At 33.5% G+C, this 24714-nt stretch overlaps 1 protein-coding gene across 3 annotated transcripts; it reads right to left on the bottom strand.

Moving 5' to 3' along the window:
- Nucleotides 1–1385: 1385 nt before the first annotated feature.
- Nucleotides 1386–24132, bottom strand: LOC128155900 (solute carrier family 15 member 1-like). 3 transcript variants are annotated; one of them, XM_052817787.1, is made up of 22 exons: nucleotides 23987–24132; nucleotides 23774–23863; nucleotides 21028–21107; nucleotides 20576–20669; nucleotides 19403–19544; nucleotides 16607–16684; nucleotides 15708–15807; nucleotides 15052–15142; nucleotides 14489–14566; nucleotides 14234–14316; nucleotides 13767–13853; nucleotides 13332–13466; nucleotides 12787–12911; nucleotides 12591–12672; nucleotides 12101–12220; nucleotides 11678–11833; nucleotides 11118–11164; nucleotides 8841–8984; nucleotides 8419–8533; nucleotides 7196–7327; nucleotides 3208–3315; nucleotides 1386–2826 (listed from the first exon to the last, which is right to left on the bottom strand). In XM_052817787.1, exons 2-22 carry the CDS (start codon nucleotides 23820–23822, stop codon nucleotides 2635–2637), a joined length of 2238 nt encoding a protein of 745 aa, XP_052673747.1. In that variant the 5' UTR covers nucleotides 23823–23863; nucleotides 23987–24132; the 3' UTR covers nucleotides 1386–2634. The 3 variants fall into 3 exon arrangements, with proteins under 3 accessions (XP_052673747.1, XP_052673746.1, XP_052673748.1); XM_052817786.1 differs by having other exon boundaries at nucleotides 23774–23884; nucleotides 23987–24124; XM_052817788.1 differs by lacking the exon at nucleotides 23774–23863 and having other exon boundaries at nucleotides 23987–24114.
- Nucleotides 24133–24714: the final 582 nt, after the last annotated feature.

A 24714-nucleotide genomic window follows, 5' to 3' on the forward strand; every position in this document is an offset into this window, starting at 1 on the left:
TCGCTTAGATCGTGCGGATTTCGTACGAATACTTTTTCAAATGCGATTATTTCGGCAACAGTTTACGATTCATATCTAATTTTGTCGGTCGCACGAATATTTTGTCGCCTCTGATCGTGCGCCAATTGTGAAAGGGGCTTTAACGCAAGAAATAGATATCTACGCCCTACTGAAAGTCCAAGGTCTTGTTAAAATGGTTCTAATTCATTCACTAGAAACCTACGCGATCTAGTAAAAGTAGCTACGAAACAGGATGCAATGTGGTTTAAAAAACATTCGATGTAAATCCATTACCAACAAGAGTGACCCACACGCGAAAAAATTACAGTAAGTATTTAATCGAAACCTTTTTAATAATCTCTTTAAATAAATCTTTCTGAAGTTGAAACAAAAGATAGTTGATGAACAGCGTAGTTAGGATTTATAAATTCAGTCGCAAGTCACAAAAGTTAAACACAAGAGGCCCAGGGGTCACATCGCTCACCGGAGCAACAAAAGCCTTAACTCTGATCAAGTTAGCATTACAGTATTAAAATCAAAATATCTTGACAACTAAGTACAGTAGATCTTGCTAAAATAGTTCTAAACATCTGCCAATTTTTATCAACATATTTTTTTTTGGTAAATACCAAGCCCCTTTTGTTGTTGTACCTGTAAGAAAATGTTTCTTTCTTCCTTCATAACCCCCCCCCCCCCACCTTTTCTCTAGGGAATCATGGTTTGATCAAACTTTAATCTGTACAATCCTTGCTTTCACACAAGTTACTGTTTCTTGGACTGAAAACTTTCCCAGAATATTTTAAACCATTTTGTCTATATATTTCTATGCTAAAATTTAGCCCCCAATTGTGACCCCATACAAATTACAGCTTTTCTGACCGATTAGTTTTTGAGAAGAAGATTTTTGAAAAGAAAAAACAAATTTTCAATAGTTCTAGATTATCTCCCCTTTAAAGAGGGTGTGGCCCTTCATTTGAACAAACTTGAGTCCCCTTCACCCTGTGATGCTTTGTGCCAAGTTAAGTTGAAATTTTCCTGGTTTTTCTGGAGAAGATGAAAATGTGAAAGTTAACAACAACAACAAATGCCAACACAACGACAACGCCAACAACAACGACAACAGACAATGGACAAATTTTGATTAGAAAAGCTCACTTGAGCTTTCAGCACAGGTGAGCTAAAAAACCAACGATTGTCCTATCTACGTGTCATGGCCATTTTAACAGAAATACGATCATGAATCGGGCCAATGAACACATCTTGGTTGTAATAAAATCTAAAGTGATGTTCAAAACTACATGGAGTCAGAATGGAACTAGCTCAACAAGCATTCACTATTCGTAGGGCTGTTCAAAGATATGAACCTGTACATATCCACCATTGAAGACATTTCAAAAGTAATTTATGCAATTTGTTTTAATTAATCCATAACATTTTGAGGAATTCAGTAACAAATAATCTAACATCAAATATACCGTCACATTATTGCACATTATGCAATACAACACACTAATGAAACAAGTTGTTAACAGTACCCAAACCTCAGTTTAAAGATATTACATGACAATTCCAACAAAAGTACTTTTGTGCTTATGAAAATCATGTCAACATTTTATTTTCATTAATTAACTGAGACCAAGAAGCATGCCAAAACAGAATTTTTCTTAGAAAGCAAGTGTAACATATACTTCAATATAGGAACTATGAACTACAGTCAAACATCGTTATCTCGAACTAGATGGGACTGTTAAAAACTTCGAGATATCCGAGTATTCGAGGGTAAAATAGTTTTAAAAAATAAGTCTTTGGGACATACAAATTACTTCGACATACCCATTGTATTTGAGATACCAATGTTCGAGATATCGAAGTTCAATTGTACATGTATATGGAACTTTTCATTTTTATCATGGTTAGTTCCTTTAATTCTAGGCCTACTGCTATGACATTTGCTTTAACAGCATTTGCTTAAACCATTGTAACTTGAAAAAAGATTTTTAGTAGCTATTGTAATGGTGGTAAACAAAATAGAACAACATTTTGAATTACTGGTATATGGAAAAACTTCCCAATTTTGGAATTAAAATTCAAAATGTTGACATCATGTGTATATATCCAATGTATATAAAAAAATAAAAACAAAAGAGGGTTTTAATCAGTGGGATTGCTTTTAACAATGTAGCTGAGGATTACATAGCACTTGAATAACAATGAAATGAATAATTTTGTCTCATATACAATAAAAATGTTGCATTTACTACAAATGTATAACAAACAATTTGAGAGGAAAAAAACCATGTGTCTGTATAATTACTATTATTTATGTACTATAAATCATTATGAGCATTCAGACATAAATAAAGATAAATGGTATCAAAACGTATACCATACCCCCGATATTCAGATTTTTGCCCTAAATGACAAATTTATGAATTGAAGTTAAAAAGAAGCTCTGGAGTAGACATGAACACTAAAAAAGCAAGTTGTATTCCTACAATTGCAATGGAGAGATTTATGTGGATCAAAAAATTATTATGACTGAAATTTGTCTAGCATCAGATCATACATCAAAAATTCCATTTTTCCAAACCCTTTGACAAATGGCTTTATCCTAGTATTTGCTTCATGATGAGATCACTTGTGCTTAGGATGATTGGAATGTTTCAGTGGAATGTCTTCGTTCTTTTCCTCAATGATTAGTTCTTCTATATCGTCAAAGCCATTCCCATGACCGCTGGTGTAATAGTATGTATAACAGCAAGACATGGCAATAAACATGATGGTGGCCACTGTGAGCAGGACCGCAAAAAACATGAACTCCAAAACCTGTAAAAAATATCCCACCCTTGTTGTTAAGTGTGTTTAGAGCAGAATAGAGCAGAAGTGAATGAATGCATTTATTATACCGGGTAAATGTTGTTGTCAACAATGCATGTACAGTGAAACTAAGTTTTGAACATCATAATGAATTCATGCTTTTAAAAGAAACAAAATCATTCCCCCCCACCCCACCCCCCAATCCTAAAACATATTGCAAGATTGTAAGGTACATGACGTACATGTATAATGAATTACATTGTTACAATTAAAGATTCATTCATCCCAAATACTTTGCTATATGCATGATTTACTGTATTGTGAAATGTCAATTATAACTACTATAATAATTCAAAAAACAAAAGATTTATAACCCACAAAAACGCTTACTTGAGACGTAAAAAAATGTGACTGAGCCACAACAACCACCACCAAACTTCCCACTGCACTTGTCATCAACCATGCAGCCTGTACCACCGACTTCATTGTGATTGGAGCCTGGTAAATGTGACAGACATAAAATTGAATGAATCAAGAAGGATGATGGAGAAAGGTCAAAGTGTCTATAGGGTTAATACCACTACTGCCTGTATCAATATTGGCATATACTTGATAAGGCTGCAGGGTTATGTTCATTTTAAGGTCAGATGGCACGTTCCTCAATCTCAAATAGCAATCTACTACTACTTTAACAAGCTTTCTGGCAAAAATTAGGGTACCTTATCACGCATTTGTGCAAGATACCAGAGTGAGCAATTTTCTATGCAATCTTATTGAAAGCAAACTCAAATTGCTGATATTAAAATTTTTGACATATATATATATATATATTGCTAAAATTTTAATCTTTTTAATGAAATGAAATTTAATTTTTATTTAATTATTTTATTTGCTATATACGGTAATCAGGCTGTTGGAAATTTGAAAAATATCATCATTTTTCTAGGAACGTGTCGTTTGACCTTAATGCTATTTTCTTTCATCATCTGATTAATTAGAGCTACTTGTGTATTAGATGTGAAATTTAAAAAAATATATGCACAATTACAATGAGCCAACATTTCACACTAGGATTAGTAAATTTAATCAAGTAAGTTTACTAAGTAATTAAGTCTATCAAATACCGGTGTTGTATAGCAGTTTTTCCCCCATAGTAGCTTTTCCCCCCGGAAAACCTACTATATAGTAGCCTTTCCTCCCGGGGGGAAAAGCTACTATATAGTAGCTTTTCCCCCATAGTAGGGTTTCTCCCTCACGTTTTTGGTTCAGATTTTATAAAAAATATTTATGGAAATCCAGTAAGGATTAAAATCAATGTTTCTACACTCCCATGTTGCATACATGTATATCTGCATTCATCTGTACAGGTTAAGTTTCGCTTTGCCGATTTATCATTTTTATAGACAATGCTGAAAGTTGAACATGTGTGTAACGGAATTACACATAGAACTTAATTAAGGTAATTTATTGAAAAAAGTTTTACAAGTTACATTCTTCCACGTACCTTATTATTTCAAATTTTGTTTCCAGTGATATTGCTTAACGTTTCCGTGACGGCGAGGCCATTGTTAAACAAAGACTGGCATAGGGAAAAACTTACCGTGAATACTAATCATTGTGGCGTATTTGAAGAAAATATTGAACCTCTGTAAACTAAACTGATTTTAATAGGCGATATAATCATGTAAAATCATGTATAATTAACTTAAGTATCCTTTACTAGCACAAAGAATGCGCTTTCAGTACGCACGTTAAATCAAAACAAGCTTTCAGTCAATTTTTATTGTTTGATTAGACAGAAAAAAAATTCGCTTTAAACATGCAAATTCGTTAATTTTTACGCCTGCGGGACATAAATTCAGTTTGCTATATCCGTAAATTCGTTATATCAGAATTCGTTTTATCCGTAATATTTATTAAAGATTTATTGACAACTTTGCCGGGGACACAAAGATACTTCGTTATATCCGTATATTCGCTATAACCGTGTTCGTTATAAACGAGTTTTACTGTATACACTTATATGCATAATTCTGTGTTTCTGAAATTGAATTAAACGAGAATGTTTTAAGAATTTCTTGATACATTTATCAGACTGTTTGTCTGTTTGTGAAAATTTCATCCAGGCTAAACCTCTGTTTTAGAGAAATTTTGTTTCCGATGTTTCAGAGCCCGATTTTTAAAATCCTATTATAATAATTATAGTGCATATTCTTTAGGGTCCAATGTCTCATAAACTAGAGATGACCATATCACCATATTTTTATAGTGGCAGGGGTTTACCACTTGAAGATGACTCTGAAAATTTCAGCCCTCAGGGTAGGGGCCCTTAATGTTTCAGGGCCCGATGTTTAAAACCCCATTATGATGATTGAATAGTGTTCTATAAGTGGGGACCCGAATCTCAAATTCTAGAGATGACCAATTAACCATATTTTCACAGTGATAGTGGTATACCACTAGTAGATGACACCGAAAATTTAAGCCCCCATGCAGGGTAGGAGCCTTTGTTGTTTTCGAGCTCGGTGTTTGAAATCCAATTATAAAGAATATGTATTTTTTTGGGCCTCATATCTCAAAAACTATAGATGACCACATGGACATAATTTTAAGGTCATTCAAAAGTAAAAACATCATTTAAAAATACACAATCACTCATATATTTCTTTATCAAAATGATTGAAAATTACGTTTAATTCTGCTGCTTTTTTTTTAGATTTACAAACAAAATTTTTTTAAAAGGTACGCAGGTAAAATTCATTATTCTTCAAAACATTTAATCAATTCATAAGATGACTAATGATATAATAGATAATTAGATAAATAAATCAATCAACTTTTATTCATAAAAAGAGAAACCGAAAATCAAAAAATAAATAACCAACCTAAGCGCATATACGACTTTTTTACTTGTTAGTTGATTAGAAGAACAAGCTTATATTTAAAAAAAAGTCAGCTCATCACAATATATGTATTGGTTGTTTTTTGTTGGTTTTTTTTTAAATTACAATTGTTTAATTGTTCGAAGAAATAATATGGTACACAAGTAAATCTTTATTGCAAAAATATGAAACAAATAGTATAAATTTTTTAGGTAATTGAATCGTATATCTTGATTTATATAGCATCGTTTTCAAAATTGTATATTTATAAATCACGTTGCAAACTTAATAGTGGAAAAATTAGCAAATAGTGAGTGACAATATAAACATAAAGTTAGTTCAGGCTCCATTTCACATTTTCCAAAGTAACCAGCAAAGATACCGACATTGTTCTGGTTGTGAAGACATTTCATTGTTTTTTTTTTTAAATGTTTACATCATAATATCTCGTGTTTCGTAGAAATGTGCTTAAAAATATGAATATGTGTAACTTTACACATGCTTTTAATACATAATTAAAATACCCCTTAACCATGATTTAGAACCCCATCAATCCAAGTAAAACTGAAACATTTCAGTTTCCCATTATATCATTGCATCCTGTCTCCCGTTTGATATTTAGAAGAAGAAATATATAATTGTTTTTAAGATCCTCAATTCTAACGGTATTAATTTAAAATTGATAGCCTTTTGGACGAAGGGAGTAATGCATTTCCACTTTTTATTCCCTTCCTCTACAAAATTATGTCAAGATTGGTCAGTTAGTTCCCTGGGAGAAGCTTATACATTGATGGTAATACATTGGAAAATTAAATTTCCAAACCGGCGTATTTTCACTCAAATGTGTTTTCACGTGTTCATAACGTCGAAGTCAAAACTGTAGATAAGCATCGATTAGATGAAAAAGATTCGAGGTATTCCGAAATCCGTGTAAAAGGTGTTCCAAAAAGGGGTGAGAACAGGTGAAATAAACGATGATGACACATGCATGTTATGAAGGCGCATGCCTTAGTTCATATTTGGGGTTTAAAACGATGTATTTTATTCTATGTATTAATAAATGCCATAATTATCCTTTTTTGTGAGAAATTAATATCATATCAGTTATTGCAAATTATTGTCACGAATGGTCCGCAATAAACATGGCCGGAAAGTAAAAATGGGGGAAAATCCACTATATAGTAGGTTTTCCGTGGGGGTAACCTGGCTATAAAAAGGGGGAAAGCCCACTATATAGTCAGCTTTCCGTGGGGGGAAAACTGCTATATAGCCATTTTTCCGGGGGGAGGAACTGCTATATAGCCATTTTTCCGGGGGGAAAGATGGCTAGGGGGAAAAGGCACTATATAACACCGGTACTAGTAAGTACCAACTGACCAAGTAAGCTTATGAAGTAAGACTACAGTATGGACTGATTGTTGATGATCCATCTTTTTAAAATAATAATTTTGCTTTGTATAAACTATATTCTTCAATACAACACATGCTTGGCCTACCTGTGAATAGGCAAAAGCCAGGCCTGTGATGGAGAATAGAACTTCCCCCACAGTGACGACAAAGTACTGAGGTATCAACCAGGCCATGGAGATTGTATTCACTTCCACACTGGTCAAAAGACTTAACACTGTCTACAAAAAAAAAGCATAAAATTGCAGAAAATTTATAAACTTGTTAAATGTATTAATAAAGATATTTATTCTTTTAATATTTATTTAAGTGATCATTCAGTTTGGAAAGCTTTTCAGAATTAAGTGCATTATGCAAGGTAAAAATTAACCGATTGCATCTTTTATATTACAAGTGTGGTTGTTCTATTTTTAAAAAGTCAATTTTTTTTTTTTTTTTTACAATTTTCAAGTTTAACTTAAACATAGTAAGTATTCATGAAGAGGAATTAAACATACAATTATTGGCAACTACAGTGAAATCTTATTATCTCAAATTAAATGGGACTGACAAACTTTGAGATATCCCAGGCTTCCAAATACATGTAATAGGCATAAAAATAAATATACATGGGTTAAAGGACTATATATGATAAGGGTGTAAAATGGCCCCCTAAAATGAACATCATCATTTTACTATCATTCTTTGTTTTCTTAATACAGATGTGTATGTGATGTGCTTACATAATATTCATTTTGGTTCAAGTGCCCACAATTTAGAAATATGACATTGTAAAGACAACCTTTTCCCGACATTTTTGCATTTTTAGTGTAAAACAGCTTGTTTTCAAGCAGTTTTTTCTTCCATAAACATAGGGCGCATTCTTGAACAAATAAAATATTTTAATCAGAGATGTATCTAGCCAAGACTAATAAGTGACAAAAAAAATTTTCTTGTTCAAGCATGCGCTCAATATTTCCCATTCATAAATATATAAGAAAAATGTCAATTTTTGGCAAATTTTGATTGAATTATAAAAATGGCGTCCTTTCTGACGTCATTTACTGCCAGTAAGTGCAAATAAATCAAATAAATAGATGAAAAATATATTTTATATCAACTCTTCTAAAAAATTAGTTAACATTTTATTGTACCCAAAGCACTTAAAAAATGGCGAATTATGGGGGCCAAATTTAACTCTTATCATATATACATATAGTTCTTTCTTAAATTATAATATCCATTCATTCCATTGTTTTTAAGATATTGAGGTGTAAGACAATAAAGTTCTATTGACCTACGGCATATATTCCCTAATTACTTTGCTTCCTACCCCTGTTCCATTCCTAGCTATCACTAGATTATACACAGCCCCTTGCCCTATACTGAAGGAACTATTATGCTTGGTCCAGTTCTGGTCACGGGACTCCTGCCAGTATAGATTGTATCTAAAAAAAAACCCCAGTCAAATTAAGATACAGGGCAATTCATTTCTTTAAATAACACACAAGAATTTAACACATCATTTTATACATTTATAGATGCACATTTCTTACTTAATAAATTTCATACAACCAAACGTGGTTCTAATGACCATTGAAGGAAACGAAAGATCAATTATAAAACACACATTTTCTTAGATTCAACTTTTTTGCATTTGAAATGCTGCTGCAAACTTTTGCAAAAATCAGTACCCATGGGCCTACAAAACAAATCTGTTACAGGTAAATATGGTACATGCACGTAAAAACTTACTGTCCCGGGTAAATGGGATGAAATGGTTCTCCCTTTTGTTCTGACGATGGAAACAGAATGCCAGACTGGTTAGAAATGGTTCCTTTATGGCTGTTGTACACAACGACTATCTGCATATTTTGCAGAGCTCCTCCATTGAAAATACTGAATTAAAGAGAGATTCTAAGATTTACACTATGATATGTAATCATGTATATCCAAGACCTATTTTCAAGTTACTATGTTTGAATTTTCCAACAAGAGGCCAATTGGCCTTAACGGTCACCTGAGTAGCATATATCCCATACACAAACTTGTCATGGAGTCTCATATATGCATCTAATTAATTAGGTTTCATACTGGAGTAGAAAAATTATAAATTTGTAATGACGACCACGTTTCAAAAAGAACTGTGAAACCTATTATTTTGGTGAAAAACTAAAAGATCTGGTCAACAAAATCATGAATTCAGTTTTCCTTTCAGGTGTGTGGGAGTAAAGAAAATAATTTTTTAACGTTATATGCATTAACATCTATACATCCATTTTGGCCCTGCCCTAGAGTCAAAACCCATCCTTGAGGAGACATGAAAATTAAAATTTCAGTAGAGGACTTCCTTGTAAACATAATTATTAGTCAGTTTTTTAATACAGATGTGTGAGAATAGAGAAGAAAATGTTTAAACATTATATGCATTAACACTATATTGCCATATTGCGCCCCCCCCCCCCTTCATGTTTTGAACCCCTGACTCAGGGGCCATGAATTTCACAATTTAGGTCAAGGAGATTGTGGATATCATAACCATGTATTCATTTTTTTGCCCACATGTGTGGGAGTAGAGAAGATTTTTTAAGATTTAAAACATTTTTACTATATGGCCATATTGGCCCAACCCTAGAGCCTGAACACCTAACAAAGGGGTCATGAATTTCACAATTTTAGTAGAGGACCTCATGGACATCATAACCATGTATTCAGTTTTTTGCTCACATGTGTGGGAGTAGAGAAGAAGATTTTTTAAGATTTAAATTTTTTTTACTATATGGCCATATTGGCCCCACCCTAGAGCCTGAACCCCTGACCCAGGGGTCATGAATTTCACAATTTTGGTAGAGGACCTCATGGACATCATAACAATGCATTTAATTTTTAACAAATATACGGTATATGGGAGTAAAGAAGAAGATTTTCTAAGATTTAATACATTTTTACTATTTGGCCATATTGGCCTCACCCTAGAGCCTGAACCCCTGACCCAGGGGTCATGAATTTCACAATTTTGGTAGAGGGCTTCATGGACATCATAATCATGCATTTAGTTTTTAACAAATATATATGGGGGTAGAGAAGAAGATTTTCTAAGATTTAATACATTTTTACTATTTGGCCATATTGGCCCAACCCTAGAGCCTGAACCCCTGACCAAGGGGTCATGAACTTCACAATTTAGGTTGAGGGCTTCATGGACATCATTATCATGCATTTAGTTGTTGACAAATATATATGGGGGTAGAGAAGAAGATTTTCTAAGATTTAATACATTTTTACTATTTGGCCATATTGGCCCAACCCTAGAGCCTGAACCCCTGACCAAGGGGTCATGAACTTCACAATTTAGGTTGAGGGCTTCATGGACATCATTATCATGCATTTAGTTGTTGACAAATATATATGATAATAGAGAAGAAGATTTTCTAAGATTTAATACATTTTTACTATATGGCCATATTGGCCCCACCCTAGAGCCTGAACCCCTGACCCAGGGGTCATGAATTTCACAATTTTGGTAGAGGGCTTCATGGACAACATAACCATGCATTTAGTTTTTTCCTCACATGCATGGGAGTAGAGAAGAAGATTTTTGAAAATTTGGCTTTTTTTGCATATTTGGCCCCGCCCGTGGCACCTCAGGGGTGGTAGAGCCATGAATTTCACAATTTAGATTCTTCTTACCACAGAGATGCTTTACACCAAAAACGGTAACGATTGGCCTGGTAGTTTTCAAGAAGAAGTCAAAAATGTAAAATTGTTAACGCACGACGCACAACGCATGACGACGGACGAAGACCAATTGCAATAGGTCACCTGAGTGACTCAGGTGACCTAAAAAGGGGGGGGGGGGGGGGGGGGGGGGGGTGGGACCCTACCCCCCTCCCCCACTTTCCCTATATATATGTAAGTGCAAGCCTCCTCATAAAAAATGAAACGAAATCAAAGAAACACATCATGAATATTAAGAGGTAAATAGATATTTATAGGCACATAGAAATTTTAATTATTTAACATTGAACATACCTTAATTTTGATTTTCCTTCTAAAGGATGGGAGCGTAAATCTTGCCTCTGAAAAGAATTTATTAAGACAACTATCATAGTACTGGTCTATACACTTGACCTCACATGTATGACACGTTGAAAGTTTTCACTTGATGGACAGAACCAAATACTGGTAACGCTGACTGGAAATACATTCATGTATATATGTGGGGTCATTGAACTCTGTGGACTTAAAAAGATTCAAACATATTTCTGTACACAGTCAGAAACAAACCCAGTACATTTGTCTTATTTGAAAATGAGGTTCACGGCCAAGTTTCTGTGTAGAAATAATACTTGAGCATTGCAGTGTACATGTACATCTTAAACATCTAATAAGATATTGATCAGTGTGTGAGCACAATCTGTAGAAAGTTTCAGGTATGGTAGCTAGATTACATAAATTTTAAAGGTATAAAACATCTTGTGCATCTTTAAGGTCATAGACATTAAAAACGACATGAGCATTTTATATACCATAATTTACTACGATAAATATATATATATATGTGTGTATGCAATATGAGGGTTTTGACATACCTTAATGAGCATCACGTCTTTCCCATCCTTGGACCAAACAAACATCCTGTTGACCTCAAGAGGTTTAAGTGTCACCTTTTTTGAGAGCGGTGGAAAACAAGATGTCACATTTAAAACATAATTTTCCTGAGCAGTTATCACTGTGTAAATGCTTTTCTGAAAAAAAAAAGGAAAATGATAATGATGACCTTGTGGTACCATTCATGTAGTTCTATAAGACCTATGATAAACAAGGTTATCATTATGCAACAACATTGCAAAATCATTTCTTTTTGTTCATATTCCATGGCTTAAAACCGTAAGTTTAACACAAAAATACAACTATTTCAACTCAGCTGGGCAATACACTGTTGTGGAATTGTTTAAAACAAAAACAAAAAGCACAAGGTTTTGTTTTTTTTATTTTGACAAAAATCAACCCACCTGATAAGGAGCTATTTTAAAGTTGAGGCCATCTCCTGTCTTTATAGTAATTTCACAATGTACTGTGTTGTAAAATGATATTCCAGATTCCATTTCCTTTAACGGAGGTTCTAAACTGTCCTGTAAAGGAGCAAATGACTGTTAAAAGAGGAGAAGAAAATTCAAACAATTTTAAACCTTAAGTAAATAAGTAAATCAAAAGATTCTTTTGTATAAAGATTTATTTTCAAATTTGTCATGAAAAGACTTTTGATGTTGACCTATCTGGTTGAATTTAAGTTTTCTCAATGACCTTTTAACTTATAATTCTACAATTAATATTTCCAAAAGCTACAATCTGATGCAATGAAACTCTCCTCTCTCTCTCTCCTTCTCTCTCTCCCAAAATTATTAGGATCATCCTGTCTCATTGAAAATGCGAATCTCTCCCCCCCCCCCCCCCCCCCCCCCCCCCTCTCAATCAATCAATTGATTAGCTTTACACAAGTACCTCAATTTTCATTTGCAGAACACCTGCCATAATGAATGATATCACAGTTAAGATCATGCCGGCTGACATTCTTTGAAGTGGCCTTTGAAGAAAATAAAATACAATTATTTTTTTTTAAAGACAATATTAATAACACAAAGCTGTCCTCACAAATAAAATTTATCAAATTTGTTAGCAGAAATTAAATGATGAATACCTGTGCAGACATTTACACCTTTCACACCATGGATAAATAAATTTTTCAAATATGGGAATGAGAACTAAAATCATGAGTGGGTTTATTGCAGACATTTGGTCAGGTTTCACAGTCCCCAATGCCCCCTGTAAAATAAAAATAAAATTGCAGTTTAAATTTACCCAGGTTGATACAGTTTCAAATAAATATATTTTGTTTACCCTGGTAAAGCTGCAGAAAAAAAATCATGAATCTAGATTACAATATATATGCTGCATATGGAATTACAATCTACTACAGAAACAAATTAACACTCTATACTGTGGAATCTTTTTAAATTCAGGGGAACCGGTTTAGTGTATTTAAATATTACCCGGTAATAAGAGATATGTGGGGATGTAATTTTAAAAATAACAGATTCACATGTGCATATAATTTATAAACTTTATCATGGGTGAGAGATACCCATCCTCCAAAATTTATGGAAAATACAGTCACATTCAGTAATATAATGGCAATTCTGGTTCTAATAGCCTGTTTAAACTTTTCAAAAAATAATCCTGTACCAAATCTCCATTTAATTTTTCAGCCTGAAGCGTCCACCTTGATCCTTGCTGATCAGACAGGGCCCAGAAAATTGGGGTAGGAACAAACATAAATAGCACCTTCAGTAAAATCTGCACCTCTTTGATAAACTCTGGCTGTAATTGCATGATGAAAACATTCTAGTTATATTTCAATGTCATTAATGATACATAACGGTACAGAGTATCAAAAAATTTAGAGTAAATTAATGTATTAACTTTGAGAGCATAACATTTTTTGTAGAATTTAGTTTAATTTTTTATGAATGAAAATTATCATTCTGAGCATATAAAAATACATGTATATGAGAATTTTACATGTAATGTATACCGGTAAATATTGTTACTGTCTTAATGTAAAATAGATCCCTTTGGAGACAGGGTATTTCTTCCTGCTTTGAATTGATGTTAACTCACCTCAAACTTACTGCTGTCTGCGTAATAGAGCCAGTGTTCTTTTGTGTCTGAACTACGGCAATTTTTGAGCTTCCCGCATAATCCCGACTATTAGAGACAAATAGAATATTTTTATACACATGCTAGCAGGATAAACCACTTATAAACATTAGGCAGTGCAATAAAAAATGAGAAACTTATAGTGCTCCCTTCAGTGAAACTTGTATATTTTAAACTTCTAACAGGTATTTAAGATCCTAAGGCACTAAAATTGCTTTTATGGTCAGGATACTTTGATCTTAGTTATCAAAAGTTACTAGCATAGCAAAAGACTTAATGATACAATAATGGTTTTATGCAAGGGCAATTATCTGCAGATAATTGCCCATGCAGTTATGCAAACCACTGACTTTATTCATGCATGACCAATGAAGAATCGGTAGGTGTAAAACAATAGCTAGGACCAAGAGCAAGAGGATGTTGTTTACCCAGATGCATTTAAAAACTCTTCCTATGAGATTCCCTGATGGTGGCATTTTCTTGTATAAACTACCTCCAGCAACAAATATAACTAAGAGAAAAGAAATAGAACAAAACTTTTGAAAACAAAATCTCTAATAATTGACAGTGCACTACATTTAGACACATATTTCTAAAAAGTTTTGAAATACTTACATGAACCTATATTACTTTAATTAAAAATTCATTTTGTGTATCATAGGATGAAGAGAGAAAACACTTACTTGTGGCAATGACCATTAAAGCGGCAGGTATCCCAAAAGCCAAGGGATAACACTCATTGCCATAGCACTTAACATCAGCTGAAATAAAGATATTTTTTTTCCTGAAAAAATATTATGAAAAGAAACAAAACTGGATATTTTATTCAAAAGAAAATGTTCAGATGTACACCTTTTCTTCAGTGTTTATATATACACACTTACACTTCTTCAAATATATATAATAAATATATGCATATTTTCTAATAACTGCTATACTGTTGAAGCATGTATTTTTGTTGGGTCAAAATTTTGTTGTTTTTGAACCAAATAATATTCTTTTGGCATTTAATTTCATCATATCGTTATCTCTTTGTATTCATTAATACTTTGATTAAAAATTCGTCATGGACTTAATTTCGTTGATTTATACTGCCAACGAAAATACGAAATTAAATCCTCAACGAATATTTCTGCTTCTACAGTATTTCAGAGAAAGAGGTGCTAACACCAGATTGACTACATGTACCAATGTAATATACAGTCCAAAGGAGATTTAAATTTGATACACTTTTTCTTGCACAAACCTCTCAATATTGGAGTCAAAATAATGGACAGCATGCTACCAAGGTTGATTGCGAAGTAGAAGGCAGAGAAAAAGGTGTACCTTTCTTTCTCCTGCAACAAATACAAAGTATAGAGCTAGCTAACTCTTTTATTTAGTGCAAGTACTGATAAAATTGTGTTTATAACTTCTATTATTCAAAGCAACAGAAAATTGCTTGTATTAAGAGATTCTTATTCATATTAAATTTAAAAAAACTTTGCTTTTAATTTCACAAGTGTGAAATCACATAATTGTAATAAAACATTTTTTCTATTAATCGTAAACATTTAATATTAAGAACCATTTTAACAAGAGCTTGGACTTTGGGTAGTTGTGTCAAACAGCAATGTGACGTAGGCCTGTCTATTTCAATGCTAGCCACTCAGCCACAGCTCTGAAATCAACAAGATTTGTCTGGCTTTTGAGCTAAGACTACGCAATCGAAGCATATTTCTGTTGAATCCGCATCATTTTTAACTTGTTTTGACAATACGAATAGATAGCTACACCCTACTGAAAGTCCAATCTCTTGTTAAAATGGTTCTATTAAAAAACACTTATTATTCCCCCCCCCCCCCCCCCCCCCCCAACCCTACTTTCTGAGAGACAGAAAAAATCCCGAAAGACATAGCTCACCTGGTCAGCTCTGAACTGATCAGCACCAAATGAGGACACATTGGGTTTAATTCCTCCTGTACCCAGTCCAATCAGGATCAACCCTAAAGCAGGTCCATACCTGAAGGAAAATGAGATCTTTAAAAAAAGATAGAATTGCAATCTCATTAACCCCTAACATACAGGCAATTTTATTTATTCTGAGCAAAATTAAGCAAGTGGGAAATAATGTATGGTCTAAAACTGATTATAGAGAGATCCACTATGACCTTCACATTGACTTGGTTCAAAGTCACTGCATGCCATTCACCAAAAAGCTCTGTTTAAGTAAAGTATTAGCCAAATAGGGCTAAATAGAGAAGACATCTATGCTCTTAAAAAAGGATTTTTGTGTGATCCGATATGACCTTGACACTTGACCTGCAAACATCATTTTAAAGGTCACTGCATACTCTTTGAAAAAAGGCACTATGTGGGTGAAATATAAGCCAGATTGGAGCAAAGGGAGAAAAGATATGCTCCAGACAAGGATTTTTCAATCAATTCTGCTATGACCTTCACATTTGACCTTGAAAATTGGTTTAAGGTCACTAAACATCCTATACACAAAAGCTCTGTTTATGTGAAGTATGAGCCAAATATGGCTGAGAGGAGAGTATATTGCTCTGAAAAAAGGATTTTTGCATGGTTCAATATGACCTTGACCCTTGATCTACAAACTGTATTCAAGGTCACTGCACACCCGTTGACCATACACTCTGTGCGTGAAGTAGGTAGATAGGACCAAGGGGAGAGAAGATATGCCACAGACAAGGATTTTATATATTGTTGTGACAGAGTAATCTGTCAACCAGTGAGAGATTGCCATCCCTAAATTATTTATAAAAAATGCATGGCATGATAAACTTAAGTCTACAAACCATTCAGGTGGGGGTACTGCAGTGATGGCCATAACCAGATTCCCCACTGCATACAACAGCGAGACATACAGTATAGTCCTGTATAAAACAAAAAATAATAATCCAAGATATTTGACAAATAAATATTGTTCTGAAATAAGACACACCTTAGTTACATCTGAAAATGTTTGCGATTATCTAATTTTTGATTTTTTGCAATCACTTTCACATCGCAATATATTCATCACGCAAAATTATATCCAGTATCATTTGCTTTTTGAAACTTCTTAAATTGCAAACATATCTGTGAGCCAGCAGTGGATATAAAAATGGCTGATGCAATGGAATAACAAGAGGCCCATGGGCCACATCGCTCACCTGAACAGCAGTTCCTTGTAACATTACATTTCGTAGCATATGCTTTTTCTATTTTAAACATTGAACCCCTTTCTGGGGACCCAGTAATGGTCCGAGGTTTATGGTTGGCTTGAACAACATAAATAATAACTTAGGAATGAAAATGTGTAGCACTGCGGTGGGACCGCACGTACACAACCTGAAAAACTGAACGTAGAAGAGTTCCACTTCAAGAGGAATAACTCTCAGACTGTACAGAACATTAAGAAAGATAACTCTTGGTTCCACTACATTAGAGTTTACACAATTTGAGGATCCTTGCATAGTAATCTCACAAACTGTAGCATTATAGTTCTCGAGAAGAACTTTTTAAAAACATTTTCAATATATCTTTCTATGTTAAACTTTGAACCCCTTTTGGGGCCACAGTATTAGTTCAGTGCTAAAGTTTTAATTATTTGGAATCTACATTATTTAAGGATGCTTGCATAGTTATCTCACAAGCTGAAGCATTATAGTTCCCTAGAAAAAGATTTTTCAACATTTTCCCTCTATATTTCTACGCTAAACTTTGAACACCTCTTGGGGCCCCAGTATTAGATTGAGGTCACGGCTTTTATAATTTCGAATCTACACTATCTGAGGTTGCTTACGTAGTTATCTGACAAATTGATGCATTGTAGTTCTCGAAAAGAAGATTTTTAAACATTTTCCATATATACCGGTACTTCTACATTTAACTTTAAACCCATCTTGGGTCCCTAGTATTAGTCCAGGGGTCACTAATTTAAAACTGTCGAACCTTCATTATCCAAAGTTGTATGCATGATAGTAATCTCACAAAATGAAGCATTGTAGTTCTCGAGAAGAAGATTTTTTAACCTGTTACCTTTATATTTCTATAATAAACTTTGACCCCATCTTTGGGCCCCATTATTGGTCCGGGGGTCACGATTTTACGAATTATGAATCTACATAAGCGAAGGATGCATGCATAGATATTCCATTAACTAAAACATTGTAGTTCTTGAGAAGAAAATTTTTAAACTTTTCCTTTGTTTTTTAAAATGTTTAAATTTTGAACCCCTCTTGGTGCCCATCAATTGTCCGGGAGTTACAATTTTTTGAATCTACATTATTTAAGGATGTACATGTATGCATAGTAATATCCCAAACAGTTGCACGATGGTTCTTGAGAAGATTTTAAAACATTTTCCTATATATGTTAAAATCTAAACCCCTCCTGGGGCCCCACTTTTGTTCGGGGGTCACGATTTTTTCAATCTTCACTATATATACAACCTTTTGTGTATGTATTGGCATTTTTTGTGAAGTGGTTCTTGAGAAGAAAATTTTTAAACATTTTTCACATGTAGTTCTATGTTAAATTTTGATCCCCGCCTGGGGCCCCAGTTTTGGTCCGAGGGTCACGATTTTTACAATTTAGAATCTTCATTATACATACAAGCTTTTGTGTAAATATTGGCATTTCTGGTGCAGTGGTTCTTGAGAAGAAGATTTTTTAAAAAATTTTCCTATGTATTTCAATGTTAAACTTTGAACCCCACCTGGGGCCCCAGTTTTGGTCCGAGGGTCACGATTTTTACAATTTAGAATCTTCACTATATATACAAGCTTTTGTGTAAATATTGGCATTCCTGGTGCAGTGGTTCTTGAGAAGAAGATTTTTTAAACATTTTCCTATGTATTTCTATGTTAAACTTTGAACCCCGCCTGGGGCCCCAGTTTTGGTCCGAGGGTCACGATTTTTACAATTTAGAATCTTCACTATATATACAAGCTTTTGTGTAAATTTTGGCATTTCTGGTGCAGTGGTTCTTGAGAAGAAGATTTTTTAAACATTTTCCTATGTATTTCTATGTTAAACTTTGAACCCCGCCTGGGGCCCCAGTTTTGGTCCGAGGGTCACGATTTTTACAATTTAGAATCTTCACTATATAAACAAGCTTTTGTGTAAATATCGGCATTTCTGGTGCAGTGGTTCTTGAGAAGAAGATTTTTAAAGACATGCACCCTATACTCACTGTTTCGCAATTATCTCCCTTTTGAAAAGCGCTGTGCCCTTTATTTTAACAATTTATAATCCCCTTTCCATAAGGATGCTTTGTACCAAATTTGGTTAAATTTGGCCCAGTGGTTTTTGAGAAGAAGTTGAAAATGTGAAAAGTTTACAGACGGACGGACAGACAGACAGACGGACGGACGACGGGTGATCAGAAAAGCTCACTTGAACCTTCGGTTCAGGTGAGCTAAAAAAGTTTCATATTTTCCCCATTTTTACAAGCTGTGTGACTGACCTAAAAAAAAATCTCAGATATATGGTAACATTTATCAAAGAAATTTTAATTTTTCAAGGAATTGCTAATTAAAGGACTTCAACACAGGGTTTTAAGATTCATATTCTAAACACTGACAACTCAATGAAGGTTAGAAATTTACTTGTATCTTCCAATGTATCCGTCTGCTAGGATTGCTCCAATGATGGGACTGAAGTAACACAGCATGACAAAGGAGTGGAAGATGGCGGTCCCCACATCTTCACTAAAGCCCAGCCAGTTAGTCAGGTACAGAATCAAGACAGCTGTATAAGGAATGCAAGGAAAAAATTCAAACCTCATCACTCAAAGAAGCTCTCATGTCAAGTCAGGTAAATATATGGTATCATAAGAAACATTATTCTAGAGAAAGGGTCAAGACTCTGGAATTCTATGGCTATTAATAATTTTGGTATGATTATAATTATAATATGGGTTTCCATGCAAGTACAGCATGTTTTACCCATAAATGTCTATTTATGCAGAAACATGTTTTAAAATAGTCATGATTTTTTCAGTTGTTAATTCTTGAATTCCTATAGCATCCAAAATCAAGTATTACATTTTAAAAGGAATAATGAATCATTCTTTAAGCATTATGAAGTTATCAAATACAGTCAAGTGTGATCAAATCAAATAAAGTTTGAAGGGCTTTATGATAGATTTGATTAAGCCCGACCATATTTGATCACCTTATAATATTCTTAAAATGATTCCCTATATCTTATATTCATATAATTTTCAGCATTTTGTACCATTAAATATTAAAATAGTCATTGATGAAATGTATTAGACTATACATTACAAAATCAATTTTCAGTGTTATCACAGACAAAGACACTGGAAAATGTAAACATTCATAAATATGTTTCAAGTATTTCAGTCTTTTCAGTACTTTGATTCTGATTCCCAGATTTAGTTGCTACAGTTCAAAGAATTTTTATTCTCTAGAAATGCCAAGTATTGTGACACATGTTAGACAAAAAAGTCATTATAGTGCAAAATATGTTGAAAATAAAAACCTACATGTATACTGGTTAATACAAATGTTAAATGGTAACAGGTGTTTCAAACAAGATACATGAGGCTAAACAACATTTCTTTCTACAATATGTTACAATGTACAGAAATATCATCAAAAAAATTAAACTGTTGCTAATAAAAATTTACAAAAAGGTTACTTTTATAAGCAAATTCTTCACACCTGCAAGATTAATATAACTGTTGGTGATTGCAAGAGTATGGTGTATGAATAATACTGCCGTAATTGTATTTTTTTATTGTAGCTCAGACTTACCTCTCATTCCATAGTAAGAGAACCTCTCACAAAATTCAGTGCCTAAGATAAAGAACACACTCTTTGGATATTTCTGGGAGCGGGTTACAATATTCTACAAAAAATATTTGAATTTTATTATCTTGATAAGGAGTCTTGATACCAAAAAGGTCTCTATACCAAAAAAGTTCTTTATTGATTAAGATAGAGAATATTTATGAATAGAATTAAATTGAATTAGGTGATATGAAAAGTATGAGATGATTGAGAGAAGCTTCTGTGAGAGAAAGAGAGAGAGAGAGAGAGAGTACAAAAATAAACATCATTCAGCAGGATGTGCATGATATCTAGACATCGTTAGATCGTTTCACATCATTGATTGTTTGGTGGGCTGGTGGCCCCTGAAGGAAGAGATTTAAAGTTGTTTATCTATTTTGTATAACCATATATACAGTATACTGCTTTCCCATTACCTTGACACGCCCCCATGCCTTTCCACTTATTTTGTCATTGTTGCCCTCTCTTGAATTTGCTCCTTGGATCAACGAGGAATCTAAAAAATACATCTTATTTCAAATAACTTGCATTTTAAATCTAAGTACTTTACCTTAGGATATGAATTCATGCATTCTGCAGGCAATATAGATCTGTACATTTACCTGGTAGTTCATTCACTTTAAAATTTGAAACTCTGATTCAATTCTCCATTTAAATAATAAAACACACTTAAAATCCTTCAAACACTGTGATAAAATATATACTGAATATCATTTTCCATCAATTACCCATAGACATATTGTATTTTTGGAAAAAGAAATTACATGTACATGTCTATTAAAATATCATCATCATTATTCATTTTTATTAAATAATTCAATTTGACAGAGTTCATGTTGTATATGTACAATCCTACAAAGTACCGGTACTAGTACATATACTGCTAGAGATTCAGTTAAATCAGGATGACCATATATAAACTGAAAAAAAAGCATCCTGAAACTATATAGCATATGCTCTTGCAACAAAATATATAATGAATCATGCATCTAAATAATGCTACACCTTCTCAGATTGTTTAAAAATTGTGTCGTATCCTCTTTATAGCTAAATTTCAGCTTCCACCTTCTACCTTACAAAATACATAAAATTCAGCAATAAGAGCATTTTAAATAATTTACAGTAAGCTACTAAGGTACAACATATTTTGTTTTGGAATATCAGTACATCATTCCAAGCTGTCATAGCCGGAGACTGGAACATAATTAGGTAACACACAAATAAAAACAGATGTTACTGTATATTAAACTTGTATTCTGTACGTATTTCATATGTAATGAAAAAAAAATTATGGGGTATTATTAACAAACATCTGTTAACATTATATCATAAATGAATAAAATGATTTTTGTTGCCCTCATACAGTATGTGTATTGATATGCAAAGATCCAGGCCTTATATAGGTACCTCAAGATTATTTCAACCAAGTCTTAGTATACCTTCACTCAATTAAAACATAATTTCAACTTTTTCAACAAGACTGAAGTCCCTAATCCATTTATATGTACAACAGAACATCAATCAATTGATGTTAACTGATCATTCTGATATTTCATAGAACTTTGAAGAATGCAAATAAATAATAATTTATAAAGGTTGAAAAGGATACAAATCATAAACTGGTTAATCTATTTACAATAATGTTTAAAGAATAGAAGCATTTTGAAATAAAAAATACATAATTACCGGTATGAGAATTATGTATTTAAAATTTATCTCTGATTAGAATTATCTTTTGAAAATCTGATCTCCCGCTTCTTTTAAAAGGTTCAGATATGTATCAGGCATTATGATATTGGACAGTAGGAATAGGAAGACATCATTTATTTAATATTGTAAAAGATAAGTGTATTCATATTGTATTTAAGATGTGTATATTCATTGCAGACTCTTCTGTGTATCATTCAAAAGACAATCTGTTGATCATTTGATTTTTAATGCAGCTGTACGTGTTAAGGGTTGTTGCATGGTTGAATACATAGCTCTATATAGGAAAGCACTTAATTGTACTGCGCAGTGCATATCGCAATATGTTTAAAACAAATGTATCACAATGTTTAATGTCCACTTCTTTACATGATATGGTATTCTATTTCTTTTTATTCAATCATTTGTTTGAGTGGCACAAGTAATGCAACTGCTATGAAATAAAATTAATTTTACAGTAATTGCTTAGTGTTATTTGTATGACATAGTAATTTTGATACTATGACAATTATTTTGCTGTTACGACATACTGATGTTTCTCCACACTGTGTCATTTGGAACATTACTGCTGCCTGCAAACCATACTAGCATATATTATGCTACAGCAAATCACAGAATATGGTAGAGTTTTCCATAGCTTGCTGAATTGCTCAATATAGGGTATCAATTTGGTCAGCAAGGTATCACATAAGGTCTGAATCTATTTTGTGGTTACTCAAGCATAGATTGTTATTTTTTATTCACCCATTCATATTGCACAAAGAAAGCCTCTTGAGCGCTACCTCCTATTGTTATTTATTCTGTTCATAGACTTTCAATAAGAATGTTCACCTGATCAGCACTGGATTCTAGAGTATCGGTTCTGCTCAGCATATAACTTGAAAATTATTTCATAAATATTATTCAAAAGGCATTTCTGAAGAAACAAAAGGGAAACTTATAGAAGTGAAAGATTAAAAAGGATTATTTTACACTGTACATTTTAATCAGTTAATTCATGTACAATATTCAACACAAAAAGTATTTTTGTGCCATATCAGACTGTTTAAAATTGGTTCAAACTAAAGCAATACTGTTGGATAAAATATATAGAAAATACATTCCTGACCAAAAAATCTCAAAAAGTGTACATATTTTCTAGATATAAGACTCAATTTCTTGATGTCATACTCGAGTAATCACATGATCTAGATTTAAACCTTATAAATGTGACACCTAGCTGGCTGGCCAAATTGTACACCCTATTGAGCAATCCAGAAAGCTCTACCAGTGCTCTGTAATTCGCTGTAAACCAAATAAAATCTAATATGAAATGAAAAAAATTAAAAGACTAAAGCACATAGATTACGTAGCAGACCAAAGGATTCAAATAAGCATGCGAGGTTTTTCACTTTATGACAGGTATGAAATATACGGATGTACGGGACATGTCAAGAGTGTCAATGTAGTGTGTACCTTCCTCGGCGTTGAGATCATCTTCGCTTTCCGACATAACAGTCATCATATTGAGAGAGTTTTAATGTGAAGGTGGTAAACAAACTGTACCTATATGTAAAGTTGTAAACACTGCAAGATGACAAGATGAACATTTTAACAAATCGAGTAATGAACTATAAATCTGTTCTGGCGTGCCAGTAATGAATTTATAAATTATAATTAAAAAGATACCATGTGGCAGCGTTCCGTGATTGGAATCCTCACTCATGGTCCAGATTTAACCAGTCATGTCTGACACTTTCACTGACAACCAACTTGAATCTACCCACGTCAAAAAAATAACTGACGTTCGGATGACCTCGTTCTTTTACACACTAGGCACTCGGACGATTCGAGTCTCAGATAATTCGGCTCAGACAATTTCGTCACATGACAAAACGATTATCATTAAATTTCGATATGTGGCGTGGTATTTAAATATAATGAAATATGCCTTATTGAGCATTAAAAGGTTATCAAATACTTGCGCGGATCCAGAATTGTTTTTTTGGGGGGGAGGGGGCGGTCATTTTAGTTTGTCGGGGGGGGGGGGGGGGGGGGGTTCTAGGCATGTATTTGGTAATTTGTATAATGTAATATATATAATTTAAAGAAATTTAAATTTTGCAGGGACGGGGTCTGGACCCTCCTGGCCCGTAAAGTTATTGATTTCTATCATTTTAAGAATTGTTTATTGATTCGTGATTTCTGCATTAATTAATTCCGTTGACTTTCTTTTTTTGTATTTTGAATGCATATAAAGGCCAACTTGATAATATTTGTCACAGCATCTGCATCGTCGCTTGCTTAGGGTTTTCGGTCCACTCCGCCCCCCCCCCCCCCCCGTAAACCCAAGGGTTATAGGGAGGGGCGGAGTGGACCGAAAGCCATTGGCTAGCAAAGATGCAGAAGAAGCTTCC

The sequence above is a fragment of the Crassostrea angulata genome, chromosome 7 (genome assembly GCF_025612915.1).
Source record: "Crassostrea angulata isolate pt1a10 chromosome 7, ASM2561291v2, whole genome shotgun sequence".
NCBI lineage: Eukaryota > Metazoa > Mollusca > Bivalvia > Ostreida > Ostreidae > Magallana > Magallana angulata.